The 27,808-nt window shown below is 42.3% G+C and overlaps 1 protein-coding gene across 3 annotated transcripts in view; it reads right to left on the minus strand.

Annotated features, from left to right (window-relative positions):
- The window catches only part of LOC111970134 (E3 ubiquitin-protein ligase RAD18), a 93,229-nt gene that overhangs the window by 6,452 nt on the left and 58,969 nt on the right, over positions 1 to 27,808 (minus strand). The window contains exons 12-13 of one of the 3 annotated variants that reach the window (XM_023996657.2): positions 17,561 to 17,596; positions 3,153 to 3,434 (exon numbers count right to left, since the gene is read on the minus strand). In XM_023996657.2, coding sequence (XP_023852425.1) covers positions 3,299 to 3,434; positions 17,561 to 17,596 — 172 coding nt within the window. In that variant the 3' untranslated portion in view covers positions 3,153 to 3,298. Of the gene's footprint in view, positions 1 to 3,152; positions 3,435 to 17,560; positions 17,597 to 27,808 lie in introns of those variants that run through there. The other 2 variants (XR_002878074.2, XM_023996658.2) reach the window with 2 other exon arrangements.

Raw genomic sequence — 27,808 nt, forward strand, 5'->3', positions numbered from 1 at the left:
GTTTCTTCGGGTTGCAAGCCTCCCCCTTTTTCCTCCCAAAATAACGATGGTCATTATGGCAAAAAATTCTATTTTTGTTCATCAAAACCAGAGGACATTTCTCCAAAAAGTGACGATCTTTGTCCCCATGTGCAGTTACAAACCGTAGTCTGGCTTTTTTATGGCGGTTTTGGAGCAGTGGTTTCTCCATTGCTGAGCGGCCTTTCAGGTTATGCCGGTATAGTACTCATTTTACTGTGGATATAGATACTTTTGTACCTGTTTCCTCCAGCAGGTCTTGCCTGATTTCTTTTGATTTTCCCATGATGTCAGCAAAGAGGCACTGAGTTTGAAGGTAGACCTTGAAAGACATTCACAGGTACACCTCCAATTGACTCAAATGATGTCAATTAGCCTATCAAAAGCTTCTAAAGCCATGACATCATTTTCGGGAATTTTCCAAGCTGTTTAAAGGCACATCAACTTAGTTATGTAAACTTCTGACCCACTGGAATTGGATACAGTGAATTATAAGTGAAATAATCTGTCTGTAAACAATTGTTGTAAAAATGACTTGTGTCATGCACAAAGTAGATGTTCCTAACCGACTTACCAAAACTATAGTTTGTTAACAAGAAATTTGTGGAGTGGTTAAAAAACAAGTTTTAATGACTCCAACCTAAGTGTATGTAAACTTCCGACTTCAACTGTATGTAGGGCCATCTACTTGAAGTGTTGTCTGTCTTCCCAGTAGCCTACTTGGTGTGTGAACTGCTGAGCGCTCATCATTTGCAGATGATTGTTGACACATCAACCAGGATTAAGGGCAGGGCAATTTGGGACTGTTGTTGTTTCCGTAATCAGTGGCTGTATTGGAGGGAGAATGGTATCTCCTCTCCTAGGCAATCAGCAATTCACTTAACAAAAAATATAACACAACATGTAAAGTGTTGTCCCATATTCCATGAGCTGAAATAAACATCACAGAAATGTTCCATATGCCACAAAAGTGTATTTCTCTAAAATGTGGTGCACAAATTTGTTTACATCCCTGTTAGTGAGCATTTTTCATTTGCCAAGATATCCGTCCACCTGACAAGTGTGGCATATCAAGAAACAAATTAAAAAGCATGATCATTATTACCCAGGTGCACCTTGTGCTGGGACAATAAAAGGACAATCTAAAATGTGCCGTTTTGTCACACAACACCACAGATGTCTCAAGTTGAGGGAGCTGCAATTGGCATGCTGACTGCAGGAATGTTCACCAGAGCTGTTGCCAGAGATTTGAATGTTAATTTCTCTACCATAAGCCTCAATGTCATTTTAGAGAATTTGGCAATACCGGCCTCACAAACCACAGCCCACGAGTAACCACGCAAGCCCAGGACCTCCACATCCATTTCACTGGTCACACCCAAAGCCAACTCCCTCTTTGGCCGCCTTTCCTTCCAGTTCTCTGCTGCCAATGACTGGAACGAATTGAAAAAAATCACTGAAGCTGGAAACTCATATCTCCCTCACTAACTTTAAGCATCAGCTGTCAGAGCATCTTACAGATCATTGCACCTGTACATAGCCCATCTGTAAATAGCCCACCCAACTACCTCATCCCCATATTGTAAATCATTTTTTTGCTCCTTTGCACCCAGTATCTCTACTTGCACATTCATCTATCACTCCAGTGTTTAATTGCTAAATTGTAATTATTTCACCACTATGGCCTATTTATTGCCTTACCTCCCTAATTACTTAATTTGCACAAGCTGTATATAGACTTTGTTTATTCCATGTGTAACTCTGTGTTGTTTGTGTCACACTGCTTTGCTTTATCCTGGCCAGGTCGCAGTTTTAAATGAGAACTTGTTCTCAACTGGCCTACCTGGTTAAATAAAGGTGAAATAAATTGCATAGCATACTCTGCTATGCAAGTAACCATTGGCTGTACCGTTTACACCTTCTGTAGAGACCCATCCACTTAGAAAGATGTGGCCAGTGGTGTAAAGTACTTAAGTAAAAATACTTTAAAGTACTGCTTAAATATTGTTGGGGGTATCTGTACTTTATAATTCTATTTTTGGACAACTTTCACTTTTACTTCATTCCGAAAGAAAAATGTACTTTTTACTCCATAAATTTTCCCTGACACCCAAAAGTACTCGTTACATTTTGACAGGAAAATTGTCTAATTCATATACTTATCAAGAGAACATACCTGGTCATCCCTACTGCATCTGATATGGCAGACACTTTAAACACAAATGCTTTATTTGTAAATTATATCTGACTGGTGGAGTGTGCCCCTGGCTATCCGTCAATAAAAAAAATAAAAAAATTGTGCCGTCTTTATTTATACTTAAGTACCTATTAGCAATTCCATTTACTTTTGATACTTAAGCATTTTTAAAAACCAAATACTTTGACTTTTACTCAAGTAGAGGTGGCAGCGTAGCCTAGTGGTTAGAGCGTTGGACTAGTAACCGAAAGGTTGCAAGATCGAATCCCTGAGCTGACAAGGTACATAAATCTGTCGTTCTGCCCTGAACAGCAGTGTTCCTAGGCCGTCATTAAAAATAAGAATTTGTTCTTAACTGACTTGCCTAGTTAAATAATGGTAAAATACAATTTACTGGTGACTTTTACTTGAGTTATTTTCTATCTTTACTCAATTTTGACCATTTACTACTTTTTTCACCACTGGATGTGGCTGGAATTTCTTTCACACGACCAATTAATTTAGACAAGTGTGTCTAATATTTATTAAATATTTTTACTTTCTGTTTACCTGTAATTTGTCCTTATAGATCTCGTTGGATATTAGGATATTAAGTCTTAATCTTTAATGTTTAAGACTCACTGTTTAGCACATGACCTCCCATGTGAATCCTTAAAGAGATGGTGGGCTGGCTTAACAGGGTGTGAAACAATGCTGAATGGGTATAGACAAGGGAGAGGTCTCCAGTAGGTACCCAAAACATTCAACGGTCCTTTTCTCAAAAGTGAGGTTATAAATGTATCAAGTTTCAATGCAGAATTACTTTCCCTTGTTTTCTCGAAATGCAGTATATGATATACCATTTTGTAGCTCTGAGTCTCTACTTTTATCCAGTGTTAAAAAACAGAATTTCACATATGTGCTCTTTATGACGAATGTTACAATTAGGTGAAATAAACTGGGGTTTTCTCACCAAGTTTCACCACTCAAAATGTATCTAATTGGCGGAACAACCCCGTTATAAAATGACAAGTAAAATGTATTGCATAACATGCTATATCCTGAAAATTTGCTTAAAGTAATTAGATAGAAAGGTGAAGGCGTTTAACAGATTTCAGCTCGACTCCTTCCTGTCCCCTTCCCAGGATTTCCGGGCTCGTTTTCCCAGGACAAGTGGCGGAGAAGACTCTTTCTCCTGGAGCAGGAAGCTCGTTTCCCACTCGAGGCGTTCTCCAGAACTCTGGGAAGAAATTCTCAGAAGTGAGTCTAGGGCCTTTGATCATATATCAAGCCCCAGGTTAATGGAGCAGAAAGGCCAAATCACATTATTAGAAAATAATAAAGTAGGACAATGCAGGACATCTATAGATATTCTCTCAGACAAACAGAACAGCAACAGCTGTCTATTAGCCCAGATGAGTCCTGGTTCATGTGGTTGTTCCGGGGGAAAGAACAGAAGAACATTATGGTTATATCTCCCATCCCTATGTGGTATCACCACTAATGATATAGCTAGATTAAAGCACTCCTTGACAACAGTGTTTCCAGGGAAACGATGCTGATATGTTGAAGTGTTGGTCATGGTGGTCAATGCAGTACAGTGCAGATCCTAATTGACTGTCTACGGTCACTGCAGATGGCTAATAACATAAAGGATCTCCCTGTTCTGCTCTGTTCTCTTCTCACATTCCCTTGTGGCCACATACCCATGAATACAGACAGAAGGTCAACATGTGGAGATCATGTCTCTGCCAGGGGGCAGCAGGTCACAGACCCCTCTACATTGTCAGGCTCAGTAGGGCCCTGTGGAGTGAATATAAAACATCACTACATGTAAAGCAGGGGTGGGCAACTTTGATGGGAGTGGGGGCCACAGAAAAACGAACTCATCCTGAGGGGCGCCAGTGGCTCATGGGTCTGCATACCCACATCCATACACCCCTCCTGCAATTCAACACATTTTGCCATGGGGCAGAGAGAAGATTTAGCAATTTTATAACGGATTTCCTGCAATTCAACACATTTTTCCATGGGGCAGAGAGAAGATTTAGCAATTTTATAACGGATTTCCTGCAATTCAACAACATTTTGCCATGGGGCAGAGAGAAGATTTAGCAATTTTATAACGGATTTCCTGACATTCAACACATTTTGCCATGGGGCAGAGAGAGATTTAGCAATTTTATAACGGATTTCCTGCAATTCAACACATTTTGCCATGGGGCAGAGAGAAGATTTAGCAATTTTATAACGGATTTCCTGCAATTCAACAATTTTGCCATGGGGCAGAGGGTTTAGCAATTTTATAACGGATTTCCTGCAATTCACACATTTTGCCATGGGGCAGAGAGAAGATTTAGCAATTTATAATAACGGATTTCCTGCAATTCAACACATTTTGCCATGGGGCAGAGAGAAGATTTAGCAATTTTATAACGGATTTCCTGCAATTCTACACATTTTGCCATTGGGTGGAGGAAAATGTTAGCAGTTTTTTATATGATAACTGATGATCAATGGGCCCTATCCCGGTTGGTAATTCAACCATTCTTAATACAAGTTTAGATAGCCGGACGCTGGACTAACTTACCAATCTAAAATTGTTTTGCTGACATGGGCTAATTGAGCGACAGACGATGCACAACCACATTTCGAAATTGCACCTTGTGTATTCTATTATTCTAACTCTTAACAGTAAGTTATTGGTCCGCAATTGCCCATCCCTGACGTAAAGTGTCAGCCTGGCAGGGTGCTGCAGCACAAAGAGCACAGTCTCAATAAGAGCTATGGTGGCCCTTCAGGTCACCCTCCTAGGATTTTTTATTCTATTTCACCTTTATTTTAGTAGGGAGTCCAATTGAGACCAAGGCCTCTTTTTCAAGGGAGCCCTGCATGAACACAAAATATAAAATGTACAACATTCTAACAGACAACGTAATAAAAGCATACAATACTACAATTAATTTAAGAAGCAAAACACATTCCTCAACAATGAGGTCCTCCATTATCAACTTGAACTGCTCTAAAGGCACCAGAACATCAAGGTGCAGAGAGCTCTGCAGATCATTCCATATACAGGGTGCATGCAGACATACCTAATTCCGTAGAGATCAACCGGACATCTAGAGTTAACCATCCCTGTGATCGGGTCTGCTGATACGTATGTCTGTAATTTAACAATGAAGTAAGGTATGGCGGAAGTTTGCAAAAGAGGGTTTTATAAAGATAGAGAACAGTGCATTGATCTACGAGACTTAAAAGAGGGCCAGCCTACTTTCTGATACAGAATGGAGTGACGTGTACGGAAACTGTAGCCCATAAGAAAGTGCAGTGAGTGCACTATGACAAACATCCAATGGTTTCAATACAGCGGCAGCAGCATTCATATAGACAATATCACCATAATCTATAACCGGGATGAATGTCAACTGAATGTCTGTTTTTTTTGTTGCTATTTAACGAAAGGCATGACCTATTCCTATAAAGCAGTGGTCACCAACCGGTCGATCTCCAAGCAATTCCTAGTTGATCACCAAACATTTCTGTAAAGAAAAATGTTAACTGTAGGTGCACTTGATTCAGCAGCCTAGTGCCGGGAAGGCAGTCTTCCCATTTTGAACAATTGAATGTGTCTGAAAGTAGAACTCCGTCCAGCCGGCAGCTCCAGAGTGCAAATCAAGTGCAACTATAGGCATACCGCTGGCCAATCAGACAGCTCAGATCACTGTGTCTGCACAGTTACCTCGCACCAGACAGTAAAAAGAAGCCTTGAATGCACAGCAAAGTTGATAATGTGAAATTCAAACTTTTAAAAACATGACTAGAGACTCAACGAATACAACACAGAGCTGCTGTTTTTATGAGTAAGTTCATGTTTACGTTGTTATTCAGCACTGTCAACACTTTGTTCAACAATTTAAGCCGTAAATGTGCATTTCGATAAGTTTGCGTTGTTATTATTAGCAGCTTGTGTCTTTTTTAATATCAAGGAATATTTCACTTTCTCTGGTCATAGGAGTAACAACATGAATTGGTGCATGAGGCAGAAGTAATGCAGTGCGACTTAGGCTCGCCATGAGCTGGAAGACTGTGTCCCATTTTCTCAGCGGAGGGAGAGAGGAGGGATGGTGAGTCAGGTGGGAGGCAGCCTCACCACTCTCTCCTCTGATTGACCATCAGATGCAGGCCATCAGTCCAGTAAAAAAATTAACAAATGATTATGCTCACTCAGCTGTGCCTCACAAGTATTACAACAAATGATCTAGTACCAGTGGGATCAAATACCTGAAATGTTGAAATATAATTTCTAAATGGTCTGAGAAGAACAACACTGGCAGAGAAATTCAAGCGTAGCTAATATGCAGTGAAAATGTATTGGGCCTATAGTCTACTGCACAAACCTTATCGCTACAGAACATTTTTTATTTGGTTAATGTTGCATAGGCTTGTTTTTTATGTAAAAAAAAATTCTGAGTGATAGATCTCTGCTTGCGTTTTGATTCAGAAAAGGTTGGTGACCACTGCTATAAAGGAAGCCCATTTGAATTCTTAACTAAGTCATCAATATGCTTCTTGAAAGATAGCTTTTCTTCAATCCAGATACCCAGATATTTATAAGCCGAGACACAAACAATGTGGGCACCATCCAAAGCACATATGCAGAAACCATCAGATACATTTTAAAGCTTTTTGGAAAGTAACATACAGTTGAAGTCGGAAGTTTACATACACTTAGGTTGGAGTCATTAAAACTCGTTTTTCAACCACACCACAAATTTCTTGTAACAAACTATAGTTTGGCAAGTCGCTTAGGACATCTACTTTGTGCATGACACAAGTACATTTACCAACAATTATTTACAGACAGATTATTTCACTTATAATTCACTCTATCACAATTCCAGTGGGTCAGAAGTTTACATACACTAAGTTGACTGTGCCTTTAAACARCTTGGAAAATTCCAGAAAATKATGTCATGGCTTTAGAAGCTTCTGATAGGCTAATTGACATCATTTGAGTCAATTGGAGGTGTACCTGTGGATGTATTTCAAGGCCTACCTTTAAACTCAGGGCCTTGTTGCTTGACATGGGAAAATCAAAAGAAATCAGCCAAAAATTGTAGACCTCCCCAAGTCTTGTTCATCCTTGGGAGCAATTTCCAAACGCCTGAAGGTACCACGTTCATCTGTACAAACAATAGTACGCAAGTATAAACACCATGGGACCACGCAGCCGTCATACCGCTCAGGAATGAGATGCGTTCTGTCTCCTAGAGATGAACGTACTTTGGTGCGAAAAGTGAAAATCAATCCCAGAACAACAGCAAAGGACCCTGTGAAGATGCTGGAGAAAACAGGTACAAAAGTATCTATATCCACAGTAAAACGAGTCCTATATCGACATAACCTGAAAGGCTGCAAGGAAGAAGCCACTGCTCCAAAACCACCATAAAAAAAGCCAGACCACAGTTTGCAACTACACATGGGGACAAAGATCGTAGTTTTTGGAGAAATGTCCTCTGGTCTGAAGAAACTAAAATATAAATGTTTGGAGGAAAAAGGGGGAGGCTTGCAAGCCGAAGAACACCATTCCAACCGCGAAGCACAGGGGTGGCAACATCATGTTGTCGGGTTGCTTTGCTGCAGGACGGAATGGTGCACTTCACAAAATAGATGGCATCATGAGGGTGGAAAATTATGTGGATATATTGAAGCAACATCTCAAGACATCAGTCAGGAAGTTAAAGCTTGGTCACAAATGGGTCTTCCAAATGGACAATGACCCCAAGCTTACTTCCAAAATTGTGGCAAAATGGCTTGACAAAAAAGGCAAGGTATTGGAGTGGCCATCACAAAGCCCTGACCTCAACCCTATAGAAAATGTGTGGGCAGAACTGAAAAAGCGTGTGCAAGCAAGGAGGCCTACAAACCTGACTCTGTTACACCAGCTCTGTCAGGAGGAATGGGCCAAAATTCACCCAACTTATTTGGGAAGCTTGTGGAATGCTACCCGAAACGTTTGACCCAAGTTAAACAATTTAAAGGCAATGCTACCAAATACTAATTGAGTGTATGTAAACTTCTGACCCACAGGGAATGTGATGAAAGAAATAAAAGCTGAAAAAAATAATTCTCTCTGCTATTATTCTGATATTTCACATTCTTAAAATAAAGTTGTGATCTTAACTGACCTAAGACAGGGGATTTTTGCAAGGAATACATGTCAGGAATTGTGAAAAACTGAGTTTAAATGTATTTGGCTAAGGTATATGTAAACTTCCGACATCAACTGTATACTTATTTTTCCCTGCATTAAGTACCAAGTCCAGTTCAACAAAGGCTTTCTGAAAACCATAAAAGTTCTGAAAGAGCCTTGTCAACAGAATGCACTAAAGTATCATCCGCATACAAGGGGAGGTTACATTTTCTTACACACAAGAAAATATTGTTTATATAGATAGTAAAAGTACAGGGCCCAACATCGACCATTGGGGGACAACTTTTCATAATATCAAGGTATCCTGATTTAACACCATCAGAAGAAACACGTGTCCTGCCTGTCAGGTAGTTTTAAAACCAATTGCAGGCTGCCTGACCCAGGCAATTTACAATGTCATTTGTCACCAAAGAAGCAGCAGATATAGTGCTATGAATGGCCTGAAACCAGACCGATGGACACTAAGCTGAGTGTTTATTAAAGATTCAACATTTTTCGCTAAGCAAGACAGTTTAGAGATCGGGTGATAATTATTAATGTCAGAGGGGCACCACCTTGAGGAGAGGGAGCACATGAGGAGCCTTCCAGGCCCTAGGGATCACGCCCGAGATACAGTCAGGTCCATAAATACTGGCACCATTTAATAAAGATGACCAAAAATAAATACAAATACTGATCTATATTGTATGCTCAAAGAAATGAGGAAATCATATTATTTTATACTAATAGAATTGCTCAGGGAAATATATTTTGTTTAGCAAGTAATAAAACAAATCTCAAAAAGATGGGGTCAAAATTATTGGCATCCCTGTTTTCAATACTCTTTTTCAATAACCTTTTCTAAAATGTTTTATGAGATTGGAAAACACTTTGGGAGGGATCTTAGACCCTTCCTCCTTACAGAATCTTTCCAGATCCTTGATAATCTTAATCTACTCGTATGAACTGCCTTCTTCAATTCAAACCACAGGTCCGGAGGCTAAGATGACCATTGCAAAATGTTGACTGAGGTAAATAAACCATTTTTGGTGTGGATTCTGATTAGTACTTGGGGTTATTGTATTGCAGGAAGATCCACTTGCGGCCAAGTGTCAGCCTTCTGGCAGAGGCAACCAGGTTTTTGGCTAAATTGTCCTGGTAATTGGTAAAGTTCACAATGCCGTTGACCTTAACAATAGCCCCATGACCAGTGAAAGCAAAATAGCCCCATAACAGCAATGATCCACCACCATATTTTACAGTAGTTATGAGGTACTTTTCTGCATATGCTTCTGTTTTTCAACCTGTTTGCCTTCCAGCAAGACAATAACTCCAAGCACACATCAAAATCCACAAAGAAATGATTAATTGGCCACAAAATGTACATTTTGAAATGGCTCTCTCAGTCTGAAAACAGGGGTGCCAATAATTTTGAACCCTACCATTTTGAGAAAAAAATGATTACTTGTTAAACAAAATATTTTTCTAAGAGCAATTGTATTAGTATAAAATTATACAATGAGTGTACAAAACATTAAGAATACCTTCCTACTACCGAGTTGCAACCCCCCATCATAAGGAATCATAGCTTTCACCTGTGCGGTCTTTGTCATGGAAAGAGCCGGTATTCATAATCTTTTATTTATTTATTTATTTTATTTTTTATTTCACCTTTATTTAACCAGGTAGGCTAGTTGAGAACAAGTTCTCATTTGCAAAAAATACTCTGTGTATAATTTCCCAGTTTTTTGCCTACAATATAGCTCATCATTTGAATTATTTATTTTATACAGTCATTTTTGCTCATCTTTACCAAGGGTGTCAATAATTTTGCTCCCCACTATCTGTGCTCCAGGTCTGAATTAAATGCCCCAACTGACCTTCCAAGGCCTGCTGATTTCCTCTCTGAAATCTCATAGACGACACGCATTTCCTATTGCTTTCTCCTGAACTTTCTCACCTCTTTCTCTCTCTTCTTCTCACTCTCTCTCCATGTCTGCTCGGCCGCCAATTGCCAGGGTGACACAGAGAAACCTGAGAAACAGTCACACGATGTTCTCTCCGAGAAAAAGTGCATCAAAATTAATTAACACCAAGGGTAAGCTGGTTTTCGGGTCGACAATCTGCCCAAATCATTTTCCACCATCTCCATTTCATGTGGAATAACTGGACCAGACTGGCTAAGTAGCCCCGAGACATGGGAAAATGAAGGGAGCAGTATAGAAGAATTATCTGTGGCTTGAGGTTCACTCTACTTTGGCCAGCGCATGGCCAACAAGTCACACAGCCAATTATCACATCGAGCTTTGTCCGCTTGGCATCCTCGCTAGGCAGCAGAATGGATGTGCCCTGCTAATGCAATGGCACCACAGAAGAGAAGTTATTATGTGCTTCCCTCCCTCTCAAAGCAACTTTGTTACAATGAGAGAGGACACATGCCAGGGGAAAAAATCGAATTAATAGTTAATTTTGATTGCTGACTAGTTATTCAACTTTTATAAGCCACATCCAATTAAACACATTTTTACTCTTATACACCAACACAAACACACTAGAGTCGACAGAGAGGGTTGACGTGCTTCTAGCTCTTAGGAAACTTTGCAGTATTTTGTTTTTTTATGTATTACTTACAGTTGAAGTCGGAAGTTTACATACACTTAGGTTGTAGTCATTAAAACTATTTTTTCAACCACTCCACAAATTTCTTGTAACAAATTATAGTTTTGGCAGGTCGGTTAGGACATCTAGTTTGTGTATGACTAGGTAGTGAATATAGGTAGTGAATGTCATACACAAAGTAAGTTTTATGATTTTTAAGTAATTAATTAGCATTTTATTGCATGACATAAGTATTTGATCACCTACCAACCAGTAAGAATTCCGGCTCTCACAGACCTGTTCGTTTTTCTTTATGAAGCCCTCCTGTTCTCCACTCATTACCTGTATTAACTGYACCTGTTTGAACTCGTTACCTGTATAAAAGACACCTGTCCACACACTCAATCCAACAGACTCCAACCTCTCCACAATGCCCAAGACCAGAGAGCTGTGTAAGGACATCAGGGTTAAATTGTAGACCTGCACAAGGCTGGGATGGGCTACAGGACAATAGGCAAGCAGCTTGGTGAGAAGGCAACAACTGTTGGCGCAATTATTAGAAAATGGAAGAAGTTCAAGATGACGGTCAATCACCCTCGGTCTGGGGCTCCATGCAAGATCTCACCTCGTGGGGCATCAATGATCATGAGGAAGGTGAGGGATCAGCCCAGAACTACACGGCAGGACCTGGTCAATGACCTGAAGAGAGCTGGGACACAGTCTCAAAGAAAACCATTAGTAACACACCAAGCCGTCATGGATTAAAATCCTGCAGCGCACGCAAGGTCCCCCTGCTCAAACCAGCGCATGTCCAGGCCCGTCTTAAGTTTGCCAATGACCATCTGGATGATCCAGAGGAGGAATGGGAGAAGGTCATGTGGTCTGATGAGACAAAAATAGAGCTTTTTGGTCTAAACTCCACTCGCCGTGTTTGGAGGAAGAAGATGGATGAGTACAACCCAAGAACACCATCCCAACCGTGAAGCATGGAGGTGGAAACATCATTCTTTGGGGATGCTTTCTGCAAAGGGGACAGGACGACTGCACCGTATTGAGGGGAGGATGGATGGGGCCATGTATCGCGAGATCTTGGCCAACAACCTCCTTCCCTCAGTAAGAGCATTGAAGATGGGTCGTGGCTGGGTCTTCCAGCACGACAACGACCCGAAACACACAGCAAGGGCAACTAAGGAGTGGCTCCGTAAGAAGCATCTCAAGGTCCTGGAGTGGCCTAGCCAGTCTCCAGACCTGAACCCAATAGAACATCTTTGGGGAGCTGAAAGTCCGTATTGCCCAGCGACAGCCCCGAAACCTGAAGGATCTGGAGACGGTCTGTATGGAGGAGTGGGCCAAAATCCTGTGCTGCAGTGTGTGCAAACCTGGTCAAGAACTACAGGAAACGTATGATCTCTGTAATTGCAAACAAAGGTTTCAGTACCAAATATTAAGTTCTGCTTTTCTGATGTATCAAATACTTATGTCATGCAATAAAATGCAAATTAATTACTTAAAAATCATACAATGTGATTTTCTGGATTTTTGTTTTAGATTCCGTCTCTCACAGTTGAAGTGTACCTATGATAAAAATTACAGACCTCTACATGCTTTGTAATTAGGAAAACCTGCAAAATCGGCAGTGTGTCAAATACTTATTCTCCCCACTGTAGGTGGTGGGGGTGGCACAGCTCTGCATGTGTTCAGAGTTTGATGCAGTACCGTACCACATACACATTTTAGTTGCATAAAAAGCCCTGCTGAAATTTAATCCACTAAGCCTTTTAAGGAACATCAAACCCACACTTTTGTTCGGTGAAAAAATTGTCTACACAGATACACACACTCAAATCTGAGTGTGAGAAGTGGACAGCTAAATTCTAATGGCTATTTTTCTTATACCCCCTTTAACTACCCAATTTCGTGATTACGATCTTGTCTCATTGCTGCAACTCCTCAATGGGCTCGGGAGAGACGAAGGTCGAGTCATGCGTCCCTCGAAATATGAACCACCAAGCCGCGCTTCTTAACACCTGCTCGCTTAACCCGGAAGTTAGCTGCACGAATGTGCTGGAGGAAACACAGTTCAACTGATGACCGATGACAGTTCAGCTGATGACCAAACCCCAGACTGTAGTGATGCTGCAATACAGCGATGCAGTGCCTTAGACCACCGCGCCACTCAGGAGGCCACACCAAGACTGATGCGGATCAAATTGACATCTGGACTTCTCCCCGGGGTAGACTTTCCTGAAACTTGATAAAAATAACTGTAGGAAAAAGGCACTGATGGCCAACTACATCTGTTGAATGGTAGAGCATGGCGCTTGCAACGCCAGGTTTGTGGGTTCGATTCCTACATGGGACCAGTATGAAAAAGTTTGAAAAATGTAGGCACTCACTACTGTATGTCGCCCTTGAGAAGAGCACCTGCTAAATGACAAAAATGTAAAGATTTATAAAAAAAACTCTACGGGTCCTTGCTCAAACTTTTGCTTAGAACTTTGGTCTAAAATTGCTAGCCGCTAGCTTCTCTCATAAGCAAACCTGGCACAATTAGCCACTATGCTAAGTAGGAACAGCTAAGCACCTTGATTATATCCGGTAACAGAATAACGAATCAACCTATCAGAGATCTTACACTGTAGAGCCACCATCCAATTGCATTTGTTAAAACAGGCCAACTTGGCCACCAGAGGGAGATTCTAAAACCTCCAACTTCAAGGTTTACTTTGTTACCATTGGTCAGAGTTAGAAAATAAACACATAAAGTGAGGGATTTTTGTATGGGGTCAATGAGTGTTGAATTTGGTCATCAAAAACTGTTATTGCTAATTTACTACGTGGTGCTCACTAGATCGAACAGAAGTTTCGTAATGGCTAGGTTATTACGAATGCACTGATATAAATTGGACGCATGTGGCATTTCGGCAACCATCAAACAAGCAAAGCGTCAATACAGGATTAAGATTGAATCCTACTACACCGGCTCTGACGCTTGTCGGATGTGGCAGAACTTGAAAACTATTTCAGACTACAAAGGGAAACCCAGACGCGAGCTGGCCAGTGACCCGAGCCTACTAGATGAGCTAAATGCCTTTTATGCTCGCTTCGAGGCAAGCAACACTGTTCTTCTCAAAGCATGCACATACCAACTGGCAAGTGTCTTCACTGACATTTTCAACCTCTCCCTGACCGAGTCTGTAATACCTACATGTTTCAAGCAGACCACCATAGTCCCTGTGCCCAAGGAAGCGAAGGTAACCTGCCTAAATGATTACCGGCCCATAGCACTCACGTAGGTAGCCATGAATTGCTTTGAAAGGCTGGTCATGGCTCACATCAACAGCATCCTTTGGGATACCCTAGACCCACTCCAATTCGCATACCGCCCAACAGAGCCACAGATGACGCAATCTCAATCACACTCCACACTGCCCTTTCCCACCTGGACAAAAGGAACACCTTTGTGAGAAGCTGTTCATTGACTACAACTCAGCATTCAACACCATAGTGCCCACAAAGCTCATCACTAAACTAAGGACCCTGGGACTAAACATCTCCGGCTGCAAATGGATCCTGGACTTCCTGACGGGCCACCCCCAGGTGGTAAGGGTAGGCAACAACACGTCTGCCACGCTGATCCTCAACACTGGGACCCCTCAGTGGTGTGTACTTAGTCCCCTCCTGTACTCCCTGTTCACCCACGACTGCGTGGCCAAACACGACTCCAACAGCATCATTAAGTTGCGACCTGTATGCTCTCATCGGCTGGCCCTCGATACATATTCGTCATCAGACCCACTGGCTCCAGGTCATCTATAAGTCTTTGCTAGGTAAAGCTCTGCCTTAGCTCACTGGTCTCCCTAACAACACCCACCCGTAGCACGCGCTCTAGCAGGTATATCTCTCTGGTCATCCCCAAAGCCAACACATACTTTGGCCGCCTTTCCTTCCAGTTCTCTGCTGCCAATAACTGGAACGAATTGCAAAAATCGCTGAAGTTGGAGACTTATATCTCCCTCACTAACTTTAAGCATCAGCTATCTGAGCAGCTTACCGATCGCTGCAGCTGTACACAGCCCATCTGTAAATAGCCCATCCAATCTACCTACCTCATCCCCATACAGTTTTTATTTACTTTTTTGCTCTTTTGCACACCAGTATTTCTAATTGCACATCATCATCTGCACATCTATCACTTCAGTGTTAATTTGCTAAATTGTAATTACTTCACTACTATGGACTATTTATTGCCTTACCTCCTCACACCATTTGCACACACTGTATATAGACTTTTTCTATTGTGTTATTGACTGTACGTTTGTTTATTCCATGTGTAACTCTGTGTTGTTGTTTTTGTCACACTGCTTTGCTTTATCTTGGCCAGGTCGCAGTTGTAAATGAGAACTTGTTCTCAACTGGCCTACCTGGTTAAATAAAGGTGAAATAAAATAAAATAAAAACGTTTGCTGACGACACAACAGTGGTAGGCCTGATCACCGACAACGATGAGACAGCCATAAGGAAGAGGTCAGAGACCTGGCAGTGTTGTGCCAGGACAACAACCGCTCCCTCAATGTGAGCAAGACAAAGGAGCTGATCGTGGACTACAGGAAAAGCGGTCCGAACAGGCCCCCATTAACTTCGATGGGGCTGTAATGGAGTGGGTTGAGAGTTTCAAGTTCCTTGGTGTCCACATCACCAACAAACTATCATGGTCCAAACACACCAAGACAGTCGTGAAGAGGGCACGACAAGACCCTTTCCCCCTCAGGAGACTGAACAGATTTGGCATGGTCCTCAGATCCTCAAAACGTTCTACAGCTGCACCATCCAGAGCATCTTGACCAGTTGCATCACCGCCTGGTTATGGCAACTGCTCGGCATCTGACCGTAAGGCGCTACAGAGGGTAGTGCGTGCGGCCCAGTACATCACTGGAACCAAGCTTCCTGCCATCCAGGATGAATATACTAGGCGGTGTCAGAGGAAAGACCAAATAATTGTCAGAGACTCGTTGCCCAAGTCAGATTGTTTTCTCTGCTTCTACCCCCAAGCCATAAGATTGCTGAACAATTAATCAAATGGCCACTGGACTATTTACATTGACCCCTCCTCCATTTGTTTTGTACACTGCTGCTACTCGCTGTTTATTATCTATGCATAGTCACTTCACCCCTATGTACAAATTACCTCGACTAACCTGTACCCCCGCACATTGACTCGGTAACAGTACCCCCTGTATATAGCCTCGTTATAGTTATTTTATTGTGTAACTTTTTGTTATTTTTTGCTTTAGTTTTTTGGGGAAATATTTTTTTGCTATTTCTTGAACTGCACTGTTGGTTAAGGGCTTGTAAGTAAGCATTTGAAGGTAAGGTCTACACTTGTTGTATTCGGCACATGTGACAAATAAAGTTTGATTTTATTTGAAAATAGTAAAAATAAAGAACAACCCTTGAATGAGTAGGTGTGTACAAACCTTTGACTGGTAATGTGTATATTTCTTTTAGGAACTCAGTCGGGGTGTCAACTTACTGTTGAGAGCCAGAATAGTAGAATACACAAGGTACAATTTACAAATTTGGTTGCGCACCAGCAGTTTTTATCTTGTTATGTCAGTCAATCAATTAGCCCATGTCAGCTGACATTTTTTAAATAAGTCTAGCCAGCTATCTAAACTTGTAGTAACCATGGTTAAATTCCCGACCATTGGACCCCCATTGATTTTGTTAGTCACTCTCACTCAGAGATCATATTAAAAAAACGCAAATAAAATCTCTGTCCTATGGCAAAATGTGTACAATTGCAGGAAACTTACCTTAAAATGCACCATTTTCTCTACGCCCCATGGCATAATGTGTAGAATTGCAGGAAATTAACTCGCACATTTTTGCTCTGCGCTGTCAAGTGGGGGACCCCAAAAATGTTTTGCCCTAAATTCCACTTTGGTCCCCCAAAAGGCTAGGGCCAACTCTGACTGCTATGTGTACATAGCCCATCTAAAAATAGCCCACCAACTAACTCATCCCCATATTGTTATTTATTTTTTGCTCCTTTGCACCCCTGTATCTCTACTTGCACATTCATCTTTCACTTCAGTGTTTAATTGTAAATGAGAACTTGTTCTCAACTGGCCTACCTGGCCCCTCTTGATGAGTTCAGATTTTTTTGTGGCCCCCACCCTAATCAAAGTTGTCATCCCTGAGCTAGATGGAAGGAGCTACTGATAGTATACAGCTAAGACATGACATACATAAACTTTAAAAAATGTAGTGGAAAAAGCATTAATCTGTGTCAAGTCAAGCGAGACAGCTGTCCTGGCAGATGCCTCAGTAATTTCACAAGGAGGCCTACAATTACCTGCTATTGGTAATTTCGCTGCATCAGCTAACTCCAAATGACAAAAACCCAGCAGAGTGAACTGAGCAGAAGAATGTATTTCTCCAACAGATGACAACAGTGGCAACATGGCAGGAGCTGACATGGGTGATACTTATGATGTTGATGAAGATCAGGAGTGTGTTGGTGTGAAGGTTTTTGTTTTTAACTTTGTCTGAAGAGCAGAGTCACTTACTCATAGCATCTGCCAGCGAAGATGTCGGAGACGGAGCTGAAAAAACAGAGAGGAGAACATACCATTAATAAACTTCTCAGAGCATCAGTCAGTCATCCCAGCAGGGCATCACCTCATTGGAACAGCAATGCAGCAGCATCTGATAGCAATGCAGTACAAAAGTAACACACAGACAGAGAGAAAGAGAGAAGAGAGAGCGAGAGAGTCATTGGCACCAATACCAACAGGCTATGAATAGGACTATAACACTCCTGAATCTGTCACTGATGTCCATGGGCTTTCACTTCTCTTAGCTCGGCATTTATCACACATACAGCCTGCCACAGGGAAAACCTCTGTAAAACGTTGCTAAACAAGTCATACTGCTGAAGGACATGGTGACTCAGAGCTCTGGGTCTGGGAAAGAAAGGGCCTAAGCTGTAGGATTTATACCAGTCAGGGTTCTTGGCTGACTGAACCTGGGGGATGATATGGGATTCAGAGATCAGCATGGGGCACACAACAAGATAAAAGGTCAACCCAGCTTTCAGGAAATGTTGGATCGTAAGCAAACAAGAGGAAAGTTTAGGTACAAAATATATTTTTCTGATCATTGCTAGACAACCATTTTCAGGTCTTGACATAGATTTTCAAGTAGATTTAAGTTAAAACTAACTCGGCCACTCAGGAACATTCACTGTCTTCTTGGTAAACAACACCAGTGTATATTTGGCATTGTGTTTTAGGTTATTGTCCTGCTGAAAGATTAATTTATTTCCCAGTGTCTGGTGGAGAGCAGACTGAAAGAGTTTTTCCTCTAGGATTTTGCCTGTGCTTAGCTCCATTCCATTTCTTTTTTTATCCTGAAAACTCCCAAGTCCTTAACCATTATAAGCATACCTATAACATGATGCAGCCACCACCATGCTTGAAAATATGGAGAGTGGTACTCAGTAACGTGCTGTATTGGGTTTTCCCCAAACATAACACTTTATATTCAGAACAAAAAGTGAATTGCTTTACCACATTTTTTGCAGTATTACTTTAGTGCCTTGTTGCAAACATGATGCATGTTATTCTGTATAGGCTTCGTTCTTTTCACTCTTTCAATTAGGTTAGTATTGGGGAGTAACTACAATGTTGTTGACCCATCCATTAAACTCTAACTGTTTTAAGGTTTTATTGGCCTCAGAGAAATCCCTGAGCAGTTTCCTTCCTCTTTGGCAACTGAGTTAGGAAGCACTCCTACATATTTGTAGTGACTGGGTCTATTGATATACCATCCAAAGTGTAATTAATAACTTCACTATGCTCAAACGGATATGCAATGTCTACTTTTTTTTACCCATCTACCAACTGGTGCCCTACGTTCCAAGGCATTGGAAAACCTCCCTGGTCTTTGAGGTTGAATCTGTGGTTGAAATTCAGTGCTTGACTGAGGTACCTTACAGATAATTGTATGTAAGAGGTACAGAGATGAGGTAGTCATTCAAAAAATCATGTTAAACACTATTATTGCACACAGAGTGAGTCCATGCAACTTATTATGTGACTTGTTAAGCACATTTGTAATCCTGAACTTATTTAGGCTTGCCATAACAAAGGGGTTGAATACTTATTGACTGAAGACATTTAAGCTTTTCATTTTAAATTAATTGTGTCACGGCTGTCTTCCTCTTCTTCCTCTGAAGAGGTGTAACAAGGATCGGACCAATACGCAGCGTGGTAGGTATCCATGTTTTAATATAAAAAACTGAACTATGAACACCAATACAAAACAATAAACGTGAACAAACCGTAACAGTCCCGTGTGGCACAAACACTGACACAGGAAACAATCACCCACAAAATACCCAAAGAACATGGCTACCTAAATATGGTTCCCAATCAGAGACAACGATAAACACCTGCCTCTAATTGAGAACCAATCTAGGCAACCATAGACTTACATAAACACCTATAATGAACACAACCCCATAACTCTACAAAACAAAAACCCTAGACAGTACAAACACCCTAGACGAGACAAAAACACACAAACCACCCTCGTCACACCCTGACCTAACCAAAATAATAAAGAAAACAAAGATAACTAAGGCCAGGGCGTGACAATAAGGGCCTCCGGCGTGGCGCAGCAGTCTAAGGCAATGCATCACAGTGCTTGAGGCTCCACTACAGAGTCGGGTTCGATCCCACGCTGTGTCGCAGCCGGCCGCGACAGAGTGACCCATGAAGCAGAGCACAATTGCCCCAGCGTCGTCGAGGTTATGGGAGGGTTTGGTCGGCCGGGATGTCCTTGTCCCATCACGCTCTAACAACTCCTGTGGTAGGCCGGGCGCATGCACGCTGACATGGTCTCCAGTTGTACGGTGTTTTCTCCGACACATTGGCTGGCTTCCGGGTTAAGCGAGCAGTGTGTCAAGAAGCACGACCCTGTCAAGCCGCGCTGCTTCTTGCCACACTGCTCACTTAACCCGGAAGCCAGCCAATGTGTCGGAGAAAACATCGTACAACTGGCTATCGTGTCAGCGTTCACCCGCCCGGCCCGCCACAGGAGTCGCTAGAGTGCGATGGGACAAGGACATCTCTGGAGAGACCTGAAAATAGCTATGCAGTGACGCTGTGCAGCGACGCTCCCTATCCAACCTAACAGAAAATGTGCAGTTTCGTCACACAACACAATGCCACAGATGTCTCAAGTTTTGAGGGAGCGTGCACTTGGCACGCTGACCGCAGGAATGTCCACCACAGCTGTTGCCAGAGAATTGAACGTTCATTTTTCTACCATTTTCTACCATAAGCCACATGCAATGTCATTTTAGAGAATTTGGCAGTAGGTTCAACCGGCCTCATAACCGCAGACCACATGTAACCATACCAGCCCAGGTCCTCCACTTCCAGCTTCTTCATCTGTGGGATCGTCTGAGACCAGCCACCCGGATAGCTGATGAAACTGTGGGTTTGCATAATCGAAGAACTGACACAAATTGTCAGAAACTGTCTCAGAGAAGATCATCTGTGTGCTCGTCATCCTCACCAGGGTCTTGACCTGACTGCAGCACAACTTCGTAACCGACTCCAGTGGGCAAATGCTCTCCTTCGATGGCCCTGGCACGCCTGGAGAAGAGTGCTCTTCACAGATGAATACCAGTTCCAACTGTACTGAGCAAATGGCAGACAGCGTGTATGGCGTTGTGTGGGCGAGCGGTTTGCTGATGTCAATGTTGTGAACAGAGTTCCCCATGGTGGCGGTGGGGTTATGGTATGGGCAGGCATAAGCTACGGACAACGAACACACTTGCATTTCATCGATGGCAATTTGAAGGTGACGTGATCCTGAGGCCCATTGTCGTGCCATTCATCTGCCGTCATCAACTAATGTGTCAGCATGATAATGCACGGCCCTATGTCGCAAGGATCTGTACACTATTCCTGGAAGCTGAAAATGTCCCAGTTCTTCCACGGCCTTCATCCTCACCAGACATCTCACCTATTGAGCATGTTTGGGATGCTCTGGATCGACATGTGGATCAGCGTGTTCCAGTTTCCACCAATATCCAGTTACTTTGCACAACCATTGAAGAGAAGTGGGACAACATTACACTGGACACAATCAACAGCCTGATCAACTCTATGCAAAGGAGATGTGTCAAGCTGCATGAGGCAAATGGTGGTCACACCTGATACTGACTGGTTCTCTGATCCATGCACCTACCTTTTTTTAAGGTACATGTGACCAATATGTGCATATCTGTATTCCCAGTCATTTGAAATACATAGATTAGGGTCGAATACATTTATTTAAGTTTACTTGGCATTATCTGAACACCCCTGTAGGATCAAGCAGCAATTCATCAGGCCTATGCAGAGTGCCATAGGGCAGACTATTTGACCGGCTGCTGGCGTTGGTTTGTTTAGCTCCTGACTATTCCTGATGGCAATTATCGCCAATTGAGCGTCAGTCCCTCTCTGGAGAAGGCCAGTGGCCTTTTAGCTTTATTGGATGGTCTTACGTCTGCTGATCAGACGTTACAGGGTGCAGTGCAGACTAGCCGCAGTGGCCCTCAGCTCAGACAGGGGATGTTTCTTTTCTCTGCTTAAAAGACCAGCTACAGTCAACGGTAGTAAATAGCAAGAGGCTTGGGCAATATGAAGCCTAAACAGTTATATAAGGCAGCTGTTAGTCAACGTGAAACACCACAGCTGCATAGAACAATTAAAGCAGCAGCATTAAAAGGGAGAATAATCACTGTAGAAAGTTTCTGCCACAATCCAATAAGATGTCTATTTCGTTGGTCTGCTTTACTCATTACTCTCCACAGACAACTCAACGGTTGCCACTTACGGCAAAGGGGAAGGTGTGTGGGCGCACATGCGTGTCTCCTGCAATTGTGTGTGGAAAAATCTAATTAAACGATACTAACTAAGTAAAGCTAGTTGTCAAGGCTAGGACAATACAAGTAATGCAAATGCAATCTGTTCTAGGGTGTACCTAAGTGGATGTAGATGAGATTTTTTTAATACTAAAACATTGCACTGTTCATCTCTATGAGGTGACTCCTATATACCGTACACTCTCCAGCTCAGACAGACAGAGACCAATAATAGATGAGATAGCTAAATGGAAGGAGCAGGTCTTAGCCTACTGTTTAGGCCTATTCAGTGTTGGGAAATCTCACTAGAACCCAGTGTTTTCCATTAGCACCGGCTAACGACTAATCAGCCAGTTACAGACTAATTTTCAGACGGGGTTGGAGTCTGTTTGATTAAGTGTGTGGACAGGTGTCTTTTATACAAGTAACGAGTTCAAACAGTTGCAGTTAATACAGGTAATGAGTGGAGAACAGGAGGGCTTCTTAACAGGTCTGTGAGAGCCGGAATTCTTACTGGTTGGTAGGTGATCAAATACTTATGTCATGCAATAAAATGCTAATTAATTACTTAAAAATCATACAATGTGTTTTTCTGGATTTTTGTTTTAGATTCCGTCTCTCACAGTTGAAGTGTACCTATGATAAAAATTACAGACCTCTACATGCTTTGTAAGTAGGAAAACCTGCAAAATCGGCAATGTATCAAATACTTGTTCTCCCCACTGTATCAAAATGACAGAGAATTAAAAAAACTTTTGGAATAACATAACCTCCAGCGCTATGACAGTCTGTGTGTGGAAGGGGTGAGCAATAAAGGATGTGATATGATTTTGTTCATGGTACGCATCCAAAAGAGTTTGAGATCTTCCAAGTACACGCCAACTGCGGACAGACAACCATATCCCATGGTCATCATATCAAGCAGATAGTTTGGGTCTGAATGAAATACAAAAGCCGGGATAATGTGAGGTCCACTGAGTACTTTATCCAAAAACAGCAACTGAAAGGATGAGTCAAACTTGGCCTTGGAACAGAGGAACGGAGAGTGTGTGGCGCGAGGCATAATCAAATATGACCCCTTATCAAGCTTAAATCCACTGAGATCAGTGTCTTGGAGCCACAGAGGGCCTGGGAGGCAGATAAGGACAACCCAGCACAAGGAGCACATGTCTGGGGATTTAAGCAGGTCTTTTTGAAGCTGGTTCCAGTGTCATTGGAAAGCTATTAATAATGAAAAGACCAGCGTAAATGCTTTGAGACTAGGGGAAAATGAACAAAAAATAATGAACTAACAGAGAGGAACCTCTAGTGAACTACTGAGTGCTAATAAAGCACACTTTTTCAGGGGATTAACTCTGACTTTGAAAAACTACAAAGTCCCGCTGAGTCCATTAAATTAATGAGTCGTTATACTGGGATGGGAGGTGTTACCACATTTTGATTGCATAATTCAAAGAAACCTAGCTAATTTGACATATACTGTATATTACGTGCATTTCTTTTTTTGCCTGCAGAACAGCTGGAATTCTTCGGGCATGGACATATTAATCAATTGGTATCAAGGGACCTACCGTGTGCCAGTAAAACATTCCCCACACCATTACACCACCGCCACCAACCTGTACCGTTGACGCTAGGCAGGATGGGGCCATTGACTCATGCTGCTTATGCCATCAGCATGACACAACAGGACCCGGGATTCGTTGGACCAGGTGATGTTTTTCCACTCCTCAATTGTCCAGTGTTGATGGTTGTGTGCCCACTGGAGCTGCTTTGTCTTGTTTTTAGCTGATAGGAGTGGAACACGTGTGGTCATCTGCTGCAATAGTCCATCCGTGACAAGGACCGACGATTTGTACATACCGAGATGCCGTTCTGCATCTGTTTATAGCCCGCCTGGTAGCTTGCACGAGCTGTTTTGTTGATGCTTTGATGTTTTTTGTTTGTAGCACCATTCTCGGTAAACCATAGACACTGCCGTGCCTGAAAAGCCCAGGATGTTGACTGTTTCTGAGATACTGGAACCGGCGAGCCCGGCACGAACGATGATACCAGGCTCAAAGTCGCTTAGGTCACTCGTTTTGCCCATTCTAATGTTCAATCAAACAGTAATTGAATGCATCGATGGCTGTCTGCCTGCTTTATATAGCGAGCCACTGCCATCTGACTTACTGTCTGTAGGAGTGAACCATTTTCGTGAACTGGGTGGAGTACCTAATAAACTGGCCACTGAGTGTGTTTCACTAAATTGTTGTTTGGTTTTATCTTCATACAGTGGTACATCCCTGAGAGAAATGTATCGGTAAAGTAAATCCTTATCTTACATTGTGTTGCCCATGCTGCTCATAATTATATTGAAGAGGCAGTCCTTGACTTAAGCTGGCCCTTGAACTCAGTCATTTCTCTCTCAACACTGAAGCGGTTTTGTCTCCATGTCTGATGAATGTGTTAGGTCCTCATTATAACCTCTTACCTAAGGCCAAAATGTTAACATCTACACATCCTCTTCTATTTTAACTTCCAGTCTCCAAACGTTGTGGCAGGGATAATCTAAACTTCCCTGTCAAGCAATGTGTAGCATGACCACAACCCTGATGGGAGACCTGACAGGATCCTACAGTAGCTGGTACCATGTTCTGTGGACCAGGTATCAGACAGAGAGTGAGAGTGGTAGTGGTGAAGAACATCAGGGTGTGTTTATCTGCTGTGACTGCAGGACATACACCTCCAAGCATGATGGCGTTCTGCCCTCCTGTGGGTTCTCTGCAGGGTGTGTCCTGATGTGACTGCTCAGACCCTGCCTGGATGCACTGCAGATATACTGAGGGCTGCTGCAACACAATGACAGAGGGCTTAATACTGACTGTGGAACTAGTACTTTGCAGAAGCTTATCTAAGTTCAAATGATTCCAGCTCTAAGATGGCCTTATTACGATACAAATTCATCTGGCTATAATTGTTGAAGCCTATGCCTACTCACTGTTTTGGGGTTATTTTTGCATGCTCTTTGATATATTACTCCCCTCTTTGCTCATGGAAGTAAATCAATGCATGTCAGGGGAGCGCAACTTAAAAGTAAAAATCAATAAAGCAAATGTAGGCAGAATAATCTACAGTTGTGCCTAGAGGGAATGAGATTCACCAGAAAGAAAAACCGGAGAGAACCACAAAAAAGAAAACACATTGGGTCAATCTATCCCTAACAGCTGCTGTGAGCAGCCCTGATTTATCCCATAATGAGCAAAAAGCTGGAAGTAATGAGTCTCTCCTAAACATTAAATCAAAACCAAACAAGGCCCTGCTTTTAGAACACTTAGTATTCACCTCCCTAAACTGGTCTTTCTATGATTAGAAGACTGCATTAAATGTTCTCTTCAGAGACATTCAAAACACCCAACATCTGCAGAGAGCTCAGCACTACTTCTAAGGAAACTTCAACAAAACCCACCACGTTGAATAAATTAAAGAGATAACCCACTTCAGAAATGAAACTCCTATCAATTTGGTGATAGTCTATGTTCTATGAGTTGGTAAAATAACTATTTCAACCATGATTTAACTACTAAGTGTTTTGTCTGTGAAATAAGGAAATCGTGTTGTAATGCGTCATCACAATAACGTTCTTGTCACTGGAGATACGGAATAACTATGACATTTCATAACGCTTTTAAAACAATTACTTGCACTCCAGATCACTAAATCAACCAATAGATGGTATGGCCATACTTGTCTAGAACACATCCATCCGTCTATATCGTAATAACATAGTATACACTACCGTTCAAAAGTTTGGGGTCACTTAGAAATGTCCTTGTTTTTGAAAGAAAAGCTAATTTTTTGTCCATTAAAATAACATAAAATTGATCAGAAATACAGTGCAGACATTGTTAATGTTGTAAATGACCATTTTAGCTGGAAACGGCTGATTTGTTATGGAATATCTACATAGGCGTACAGAGGCCTATTATCAGCAACCATCACTCCTGTGTTCCAATGGCACGTTGTGTTAGCTAATCCAAGTTTAATATTTTAAAAGGCTAATTGATCATTTGAAAACCCTTTGCAATTATGTTAGCACAGCTGAAAACTGTTGTTCTGATTAAAGAAGAAATAAAATGGTCTTCTTTAGACTAGTTGTGTATCTGGAGCATCATCCTTTGTGGGTTTGACTACAGTTCTTGTTCTGAGAAATTAAGGCTATTCATGCAAGAAATTGCCAAGAAACTGAAGATCTCGTACAACGCTGTGTAATACTCCCTTCACAGAACAGCGCAAACTGTCTCTAACCAGAATAGAAAGAGGAGTGGGAGGCCCCAGTGCACAACTGAGCAAGAGGACAAGTACATTAGTGTGTCTAGTTTGAGAAACAGATGCCTCAACTGTTTCTGTTTCAACAGAAGTCCTCAACTGGCAGCTTCATTAAATTATGCTGGGCTTCAAGGCAGAGTTGCAAAGAAAAAGCCATAACTCAGACTGGCCAATAAAAAGAAAAGATTAAGATGGGCAAAAGAACACAGACACTGGACAGAGGAACTCTGCCTAGAAGGCCAGCATCCTGGAGTTGCCTCTTCACTGTTGACGTTGAGACTGGGAACTTTGCGGGTACTATTTAATGAAGCTGCCTGTTGAGGACTGGGAAATCTGACTTCAGTGACTGGGAACTCGGGGGGGGAAACGAGCTCCGACTGAGAAAATACGCTTTGAACGGTCATCCAACTCGGAATTGTAAGTTGGGAACTCGGGCCTCTTTCTAGAGCTACGAACTGAAGATCACTGACATCATCATGATTTGACCTTGTTTTTTTCAGAGTTCCCAGTTGTCTTGAAAGCACCATAAATCCAGTGAATGCCAGACTTTGATGACAAAATCTGCCCACGAAGGACTGCCACGCCACCTTCCTGTTCAAGTGAGCACACCACAACAAGGTGATTCCAAAAATGTCTTTGTATGCTGCTTCATAAATTATGTAATATGCCAGGGAGATATGTACAGAGCATTCGGAAAGTATTCAGACCTCTTAACCTTTTCCACAATTTGTTACGTTAGAGGTTTTTAGTAATGTTTACAAATGTATAAAAAACTAAAATATGAAATATCACATTTAGATAAGTATTCAGACCCTCTACTCAGTACTTTCTTAAAGCACCTTTGGCAGTGATTACAGCCTCGAGTCTTCTTGGGTATGACGCTACAAGCTTGGGGAGTTTCTCCCATTCTTCTCAGCAGATGCTCTCAAGCGCAGTCAGGTTGGATGGGGAGCGTCGCTGCACAGCTATTTTCACATCTCTCTGGAGATGTTAGATCGGGTACAAGTCCGAGCTCTGGTTGGGCCAATCAAGGACATTCAGAGACTTGTCCCGAAGCCACTCCTGCATTGTCTTGGCTGTGTGTTCAGGGTTGTTGTCCTGTTGGAAGGTGAACCTTCGCCCCAGTCCTGAGGTACTGAGCGCTCTGGAGCAGGTGTTCATCAAGGGTCTCTCTGTATTTTGCTCCGTTCATTTTTCCCACGATCCAGTCCCTGCCGCTGAAAAACATCCCCAAAGCATGATGCTGCCACCACCATGCTTCATCGTAGGGATGGTGCCAGGTTTCCTCCAGACATGATGCTTGGCATTCAGGCCAAAGAGTTCCATCTTGGTTTTATCAGACCAAAGAATCTTGTTTTTCATGGTCTGAGAGTCACTTAGGTGCCTTTGGCAAACTCCAAGCGGGCTGTCATGTGCCTTTTACAGAGGAGTGGCTTCCGTCTGGCCACTCTACCATAAAGGCCTGATTGGTGGAGTGCTGCAGAGATGATTGTCCTTCTGGAAGGTTCTCCCATCTCCATAGAGGAATTATGGAGCTCTGTCAGAGTTAGCATCGGGTTCTTGGTCACCTCCCTGACCAAGGCCCTTC

This window comes from Salvelinus sp. IW2-2015, linkage group LG11, assembly GCF_002910315.2.
Source record: "Salvelinus sp. IW2-2015 linkage group LG11, ASM291031v2, whole genome shotgun sequence".
Classification (NCBI taxonomy): domain Eukaryota; kingdom Metazoa; phylum Chordata; class Actinopteri; order Salmoniformes; family Salmonidae; genus Salvelinus; species Salvelinus sp. IW2-2015.